This window comes from Poecilia latipinna, unplaced genomic scaffold (assembly GCF_001443285.1).
Source record: "Poecilia latipinna isolate Pla-1442-1.1 unplaced genomic scaffold, P_latipinna-1.0 Scaffold2764, whole genome shotgun sequence".
Taxonomy (NCBI): Eukaryota; Metazoa; Chordata; class Actinopteri; order Cyprinodontiformes; family Poeciliidae; genus Poecilia; species Poecilia latipinna.
The window spans coordinates 1-8,402 of record NW_015115380.1 but is presented as its reverse complement, the minus strand read 5'-3'; the positions used below and the strand labels follow the sequence as shown (position 1 = coordinate 8,402).

The window sequence follows — 8,402 nt, the reverse complement described above, 5'->3', positions numbered from 1 at the left end:
CATGTTCCCTCTCACTTCAACAGGCACACCAAAAAAAAAATCTCTAAAGCAGACCTTCAAAATCCTAAATGTCTGAAAAATGTAAAAAGGCCACTAGCAGCAGCCAAATACAGAATATTTATAAAAAGAAAAGCAAAATGTTATAATCATCATTATTGAATAATTATGGTAAAAGGTCGTGTTAATGTAATATTGTAAATATTTGACCATTAAAAAAAGCCATAGAAAGATCTGAAACCTGTTCATCATTTTAACACATTTCTATTCACACTCCTGACTAATTGGAGGATTCTCACGGATGGTTTTTTCAAGAGTCAGGACGCGTTGGAGCACATCTGGTTCAAAAGCACATTCAAAACTTTGGTTTAAGTGGTGCTTTGAATTTAAATAAATAATACTTTAATTAGAAGGAAAGTTAGGTGCAGAAGTTAGACTGCAACAACTGCAGCGTACTGGTTAGCTAAATGCGTTAGCAGCCCTGCCCTGCTCCGCTCCTGTCAGTCACACATCCCAGACGGTTTACACTTGACTAACGCTGCAGTAGCAAAATGAGAAGATGTTGAGTCAAAGCTAAAAACAGGAGAAGTTACAACGCTAAATCAAATGGTGGTCTAAGAACAAAAGTAGTAACATTTTATTTAAAATATGTCAGGATTTACTTCAGGCTGAGGCCTGTAATTAAAGTTAATCTGTTGGGTTGGAACAGGTTCAGACACAATATCTATGGGCTCGGTCTGGGTCGGGTTGGATTCTCTAGGATCTAATCTCTAGTGCAGATCTACTTTTCCATTTTTTTTCACTGGCTTGTACCTTACAAACAACAGGGAGTACAAAAGTCTTCAAGGTTTCTGAGGCCAAAATAACAAACAAAAATAGACCCCCATTATAGTGGCGGTCACACAAAAAAACTACAATTACTAAACTCCCTGTCCGACCACAAAACAGGGAAGAAATCAGTCAAAGGAAAATGGCAGAGAACCCAAACTGAACTCCCTATCTAAGCACTGAACATGCTGAAGTTCAAATGTCACTGAAGCTCTTATGGTCCACTGATGAGGGAGAAGTGGTTCCAGGTGTGTTAGCAGGCCTGCAAACACAAAGGAGCAAAGGTGGGACCTGGAGAACGAGGACCCCTAGAGGTCAGACGTAACAGTAGGTGAGCGGCCTACATCGGAGCTGTGACTGTGGAGGGTCTGTTCCCTCTGCAATCTGTTCCTGCATGCTTGGGTCCGTTCGTTACTATTTCTGCTCTGCTTGTTGCGCTCTGTGCTCAGTTTTGTTCTCGGCCGCTTCGGCCTCTCTGCTGTGACAGCGACAAGAACGTCCGATGCGCTAAAGCACAATGAGATATAAGCCTTTGGGGTCTTTTCCGAATTGAAATGACATTGTGTGTGTGTGTGTGTGTGCGTGTGTGTGTGTGTGTGTGTGTGTGCGTGTGTGTGTGTGTGTGTGTGTGTGTGTGTGTGTGTTGAGGCCTACCGTCATTAATGTTCTGTTCTGGGACCCCAGCCCAACAATTGAAACTTGTTGTCTGTGGGACCAGAACTGGCCCCGGTCAGTCGGTTTCATGTGGGTGTGAATGGACCGCTCACCTCGCTGTGCCAAACATGCACACAAAACTTTTCCAGCAAAGCGGCGTGACCTGTTTGATGTGGAGCTAAAGGTTTTCACCGTTCCAGTCCCAGAAACTGTTGGCTCTGTGTTGGGTCTGCACAGATAAATGAATTTTTTATTTATTTTTTATTCTTGTCACACCTCATTCCCCCCACCTGTGAGAAATGAGACTTTAATGATCCCGTGTTTTATATTCTGACTTTTTTTCCTTTTTCTTCTTCTTCTTCTGTTTCCTCCAGCTGTCCTTGTGCGATTCTTGACCAGACGCTTTATTGGTGAATACGCCTCGAATGCAAGTAAGTGTTTCCAGATTTCAGAAAGCCTTTTGCTTTTAAAAGCTTTAGTAGAAGACCATAAATACCTAGCGCTGCTATCAGATGCAGATCTGTGAAGGTCGTTTCACCTCTTTATCATTTTGGTCGTTTCCTTTTACTGAAAATTTTTTCTTATCCAACCTGAAACCTGATGACCTAAGGTATTTTTTTTCTGATGGATCTTTATGACTTTTAATCAAACAGAAACTACTCAGAATTAATTTGGTGTGATCAGTTCAATTCATAGTCTTTAATTTTTCCAGAAATCAGCTGTACCAAACAATTCATGGTTAATGGGAAAAGGTCATTATTTGAGTTTTTCACCTGCCCATCAAAAAACTCAAATAATATAGAATTAATTGGAATTATACAAAATATTTGTGCATTTTTAGATATTTATTTGACGTACCTATTAAAAAGTACCAAAAACAATAATGACAGGGCACAAAATGAGGGTAGAAAATGGCAAAGTGGAAAAAGGTACTGAATTACAAATTTACCTGATGACTCTGCACCAGTACAGCAACTCTTCAATACACCAACAGTTTGGTCAAATATGTAAAAACAACTGTAATTTGTTTAGTCAGTGCAATCAGGAGCATAACAGCCAATGAGAAATAAACATAAAGAAACTGACATAAACAAAAGGTTGACTACAATTAGGAAATCTAAATATAATGTAAAATAAATAATAAAGCATGACGTCGCTCAGAGTACAAACCATAGAATTAGACTAAATAGATCTACTCTTACGGATCAGGAACATTGTCACTGATACCTGATATTTTTTTTCAATATCAAGAGCAATATTAATATCGGATCGTTGCGTCTCTATATGAAATCCATGCTAACAAACAAGGTTGTAGTAATTTTTTAAAGGTCAAATTCAAACTGTATGTCACTCATAAACACAAAATGCACAAATCAAACAGAATAACGCTGTAATGATACTTATGCCAATAGGTTTTGTCCTTTTTCTCTCTCTTGCGTCTCGTTTACAGACTCTTTGTACCATAAGAGGTTGTCGATCGACGGCAGGCAGTTGAACCTCGAAGTGTTTGACCCCTGCTCTCAGGTACGACTCACATGTCAAGGCTATGATATGGAGTCCAGGTTGTACGTTCCTGTTTGGAGTTCTCTTATTTTCAGCATTCATTACTATAGACAGCCAAAAGTCAGCTTCTAGACTGACTTTTTTTCAGCCAGGAAGTAGCAATACCTGGGACAGATTTTTTGTTTGTTTGTTTTTTTGTTTGTTTGTTTCACATTCCAACAACAAAACTTCAAATCTGAAAAGTGTGGCATGTGCAGGTGAAATCAGATGTTTACATACACTAAATACAAAGGCACACACTCATTTTTTTTTCTCAGCATCTGAAGTAAAGTCAGACCAAAGTTTTCTTGTTTTAGGTCAGTTAGATTTACCAAAAATATCTATATTTGCTAAATGCCAGGATAAGGAGAAAAATAATATTTCAGATATTTATTTATGAATGTGTTCAAAATCAGAAGCTGACATACAGAATGATTACTGTCTCTTTAAACAATCAGGGAACGCCCAGATGATGACGTGGTGAGGAACTGGTGCACTTCATAAAATTCATACAGTTCAAAGGCAATGCTGACAAATACAGAGGAAATTTAGGTAAACTTCTAATATTAAAAACATTAATAAGTATTAATAAATAAACCTTGATTGATTGATTGATTTGGACATTGCTTCTATATTTTTACGTAATGTTGTTTTCCTCATGACGTCATCTATTTTATGAAGTGCACCAGTTCCTCACCACGTCATCATCTGGGCTTTCCCTGATTGTTTAAAGAGACAGTAATCATTCTGTATGTCAGCTTCTGATTTTGAACACATTCATAAATAAATCTCTGACATATTTTCTCATTATTGTGACATTTAGCAAATAGAAACTAACAGAAGTACTTTAAAGTCTATTCTCTGAGATAAAGGGTGATAAAAGGGCAAAACATCCAAAGTTGGTTGAATGCTTTTTGCGTGGTTGTAACGTGGAAACAATAGTGTGTATGAATACTTCTACAAGGTGATATACGCAGCTTTCAGACATGAAAATTGCATAACACACTTATAGAAACTCATCTAGCTAATAACATGTTTAGAATACAAAACTGAAATAAAACTAGTTTCTTTTTTGTTTTACTCTGAAACTGTGATTTCAGAATAAAAGCACTTGTCCCCCTGTCAGCAGAGCTCCGAGGCCCGGTGCATCCTGGAGGAGCCAGTGGACTGGGCCGACGGCTTCGTGGTGGTGTACAACATCAGTGACCGCTCTTCCTTCATCAACGCCAAAAGCATCCTGTGCCAGATCCGGGAGGCTCGCACCGACAGCTGCAAAGGGTCAGAGGCAGCGCAACTCAACAGTAGATCAGAAATAACAGCATGCTGATGTCATGTAGCTGTAAGGAGCTCTGACAGATCAGAGGTTTGTTTAGCATTGAGGCTTTTCCTGCTAGCCTCTAAATGTTTCACAGGTAGAAATATGTCCTACTGCAAACATTTATGGCAGTTCTGTTCTGGATTTGAGAGTGCAGAACGTAACTACAGCGGCATGTTGGGGTCACTGTTAAGGGGGAAAAAAGAGGTGTAGATTTCTGCAAAAAACAACTCAAAAATTTACCAAAACAAAAAAAGTGGAAATTTCTGAGTTTGAAAAGCCAAAAATTTGCTAAAACAACCCTCTGAAATTTTGAAATTAATCTTTGAAATTCTTTAGGAAAAACTAAAAAATATCCATGTTATTCAAAAGTAACAAAAGATGGCAGATTGTTTTTTGACAGAGAAAATATAAAAATGATTTTAATTAACAAAATATGTAATGTACTACAAAATTAACAAAAGCTAAATTATAAAGACAGAAACACTAAGAAACATTATTTGGGTCAATCCTTCTGTTTGGTTTGACTATAATATTTCTACATTTCTAAAAGCAACTCTTCATGCTGAACAGCTGCTATAACTGATTGCAGAAATCACTTTCCAAAAGTTGTTCAGGGAGAAAAGTCATTTTTAATGTCAGCTCCTAAAAACTAGGGATGCATCCGTACGACAATTTGAGCTGATATCGATATCCGATACTAATATTGCTGTTATGGTTGATAACCGATATTTTCTGTTATTACATATAGTTTAATACCGTTTTGACACCTTGGGGAAAAAAAACAACAAAAAACCCCACCAGAAATAGACGGCAACAAGATAAAAATAAGTATCGGTTGTTCATATCGGCCCGGTTTTATTTATGGGGCCAACACTGATTTGTTAAAAAATTACTAATATCGGCCAATACAGATGTTGGAAGCAGTATATTGTGTATCCCTACTAAAATCATGGCATAATTGTTTATTCTTTTTCTCCTTGTTCTGTCATGAAGTTTGACATTTAACTTGCTAACTGAGGCCTGTTGACTTTACTCCTTTGCCGTGTTGTAAACCTAACATATGATGGCGATCATCGAGGTGTTTGTCGTTATTTTGAGAAATTCCAAACTTGTCCTCATGTGGAAAAAGCACAAAAATAACATTTGTGATATTCATAGCTGTATTTTCACCAAATGATAAAACTGAACAAGCAAAGATGTTTTTATTTAAAAAGCAAACAAAAAGCAAAGATTCCTAAGAAGAAACTTTTTGTTTGTTTTTGATTCCATAGCACCATATGATTCTCACACAATGTAAATATTAATGAACAGCGTTACATTCACTCTGACGAAGGAAATCGTTAACCAGCCACCTCCAGCGAAAGGCATTTCTTCTCATAGCTAGACTGTTGGTTTATGAGAGAATATTTAAACAAGGGAAGCGGTGAAGTGGCTGGAATTATTTACATCTACACTGCACCCAGACATCCGCAAAAAGAAAATGAAAAAAATACGGCGGGAAGACGGAACGAAAACAAAAGCTCCACTCGTCTCTTTGAAGATGAACAGGAATCTTTGTGCAGGTTTGAGTTTGTGGAATGTCCCGACTGAGCCGTGTGCGTCCTGATTAACGGTTCAAGACGATGGGCAAGAAAAACAAGCCGAGCCACATCAGTTGGGCAACCCGGCTCAGGAAAATTCATCTTACCAACGGAAAGGGAAGAGGAGTGAAGGAGGAGATCATTAACTCATGGTGAAGATAAGAAGAGGATCTGAATGTGGTGTTTGTATGCTACGACCAGTGAGGCACAGATCAATTTTTTTCACTTCCGATACCAATATCTGAAGTTTAGTATCCGCCGATACGATACAGTACAGAAAAACAGTGCTGAGTTGACTTAAAAGGGTACTTCTTTTTAAAAAAAATAAAAAACACTGACAAATGTAAATTCTCCAGTAGCATCACAAGTTTGATTAAACGTGTAAAATCAACTTTAATTGGTTCAGTCAGTCCAGGTGACTTGAATTGCACTGATTCTTCTGTTTGGTTTTGAGTAATTTCTAAAAGTGTAGAAATTTTTAGAAATTTACATAAAATTTTAGCGTCCATAAAACAGGACTCTAAATGCTGTTTTCACCGGGCCACCGGTTTCCAGTTCCTGACACTGAACCGTCCTGTATCACATTTCCAGCCACTGTAAAATAAATAATAAAGAAACTGACAAAAACAATAGGTTGACTATCTTGGTCAAACAGGTAAAACATAAACAGCAACATCTTTCAAATGTTTCAGAAAGTGTAGCTAGGAATTTTAAATATAAAGTGAAATAAAAGAACAAAGCTTAGAATTAGACAGTAAATTAAGATAATCATTTTATTACAATTGAAAATGTTAAATATGGCACAATGTATTTATCCTTTTTATAAACAAGCAGTTATTGTATAGATCCATGTCTGTCCAGAGAGTTTTACTGAAAAGCCGACTGTGCTGTGCCCAAATCAGCTTCGACTTACCTGATTAAACTTGATTAAATATTAGCAAGTGTTCTGAAAGACAGTGACCCAAATGCTGTTTTAATAACTGCGTAAATTTGCTCAATCAAGAACAAAAAAAAAAAGGAAAACCAGATGTCTTTCTTTTGATACAGCAAATGTGCAAAATCTGTTTTAAAGTTTTGGATCTGTAATGAATAACATCCTTTTCCTACAAAGTAAAATTTTTTCCATTATCGGGATCGATACATTATTAAGATCAATACCAAGCTAGAACAGCCATCTCACACTCAGAAGGGGCACGTTTTGGGTTAAGAAATGTGTCCAAACGTAGGATATACAACGATAGTGTCCGTCCAAGTTAACACTCCTTCCTGTTTCAGGGACTCGGACGTTCCCGTGTGCCTGGTGGGTAACAAGCAGGACCTGTGCCACGTCCGGCAGGTACGAGAGGACGAAGGCCGCAGCCTGGCGCAGGAAACCCGCTGCCACTTCCAGGAGGTGTCGGCGGCGGAGAGCTACCAGGACATCGCTGGCCTCTTCACCCGGCTCATCCGGCAGGTGATGGAGCACCTGAAGTACCGAGCCGACCGCCGGCGCTACAGCGGCTCCAAGTCCATGGCCAAGCTCATCAACAACGTGTTTGGCAAGAGGAGGAAATCAGTGTGACGGTCCCAGCTGCAGTATGACCTGAAAACAAAGTCAAGCTGGGTGAACTGGGAGGTTGCTTCTTTTTTTTCTTCTTCTTCTTTTCCAACAAAGTCATAGTCGAGGCAAGCAGCAAAGCTTCGTATTTGTTCAGTACCGTTGAAACGTACTCTTGAACATTTCCACTTGTCACGACTTTAATCTACTTTCTTGGGATTAAACAACATTAGACACACAAAGTGGTGCATAACTGTAAAATGAAGCTTGGTTTATGAATAGTTTTTGCAAATGAAACATCCTCTTTGGCCAAACTTAGGTCTAGTCAAAGTATTTTAAATAGGATTTAGCTTTGGACATTGACTAGGAACACCTGAATATGCTTTGATCTAAAGCAAAACAGCAGCTGCATTTCCATTACAAATGTTGACATTTCTGGTTTTTTGCTAATGTTGAAAAAACTATTTTACAGTTGCATTTTTTTCCGTCGCATAAAAAACGCAATTAAAATCACATGTGAATAATTATGTTCACGAGATAAGTCAATTAAAACACATGCCACGTCAACATCCTGCTACCACTTCCTGTTGTCTTCTTCCTCTTTTCTGCAGTGGTATAATTCGGTTGTTAATCACATTTTGATACAGCCAAAAACTTTTCATAGCACAAAAACGTTTTATTAAGGTTTTGTCCTGTTTCCGTTAAGCGGATTCATGTTCGTAATTCCAATTTGCACAATTTTATGGTCACTAGTGTTGCACAATGTAGATGATGTGTTAGTTCTCAGACATACATTGAAGCCAAAAAGTTAAACTTTGGTCTCGTCTGACCAGAGCGTTTTTGAACATTTCCTTTCTCATTTTACAGCCTACATTTACAGAGCGTATGATCCCTGTATCTCCTCCAGAGTTAGAATAATTGAACCTGGGGAAAGATTAAATTACAA

At 38.1% G+C, this 8,402-nt stretch overlaps 1 protein-coding gene across 2 annotated transcripts in view; it reads left to right on the top strand.

Annotated features, from left to right (window-relative positions):
* The window catches only part of rerglb (RERG/RAS-like b), a 13,523-nt gene extending 5,617 nt beyond the window's left edge, over positions 1–7,906 (top strand). The window contains exons 2-5 of one of the 2 annotated variants that reach the window (XM_015021341.1): positions 1,854–1,910; positions 2,930–3,003; positions 4,148–4,299; positions 7,195–7,906. In XM_015021341.1, the coding sequence (XP_014876827.1) occupies positions 1,854–1,910; positions 2,930–3,003; positions 4,148–4,299; positions 7,195–7,480 (569 nt within the window). In that variant the 3' untranslated portion in view covers positions 7,481–7,906. The remainder of the gene's footprint in view (positions 1–1,853; positions 1,911–2,929; positions 3,004–4,147; positions 4,300–7,194) is intronic. The other variant, XM_015021342.1, reaches the window with a different exon arrangement.
* The last annotated feature ends 496 nt before the right edge of the window (positions 7,907–8,402 follow it).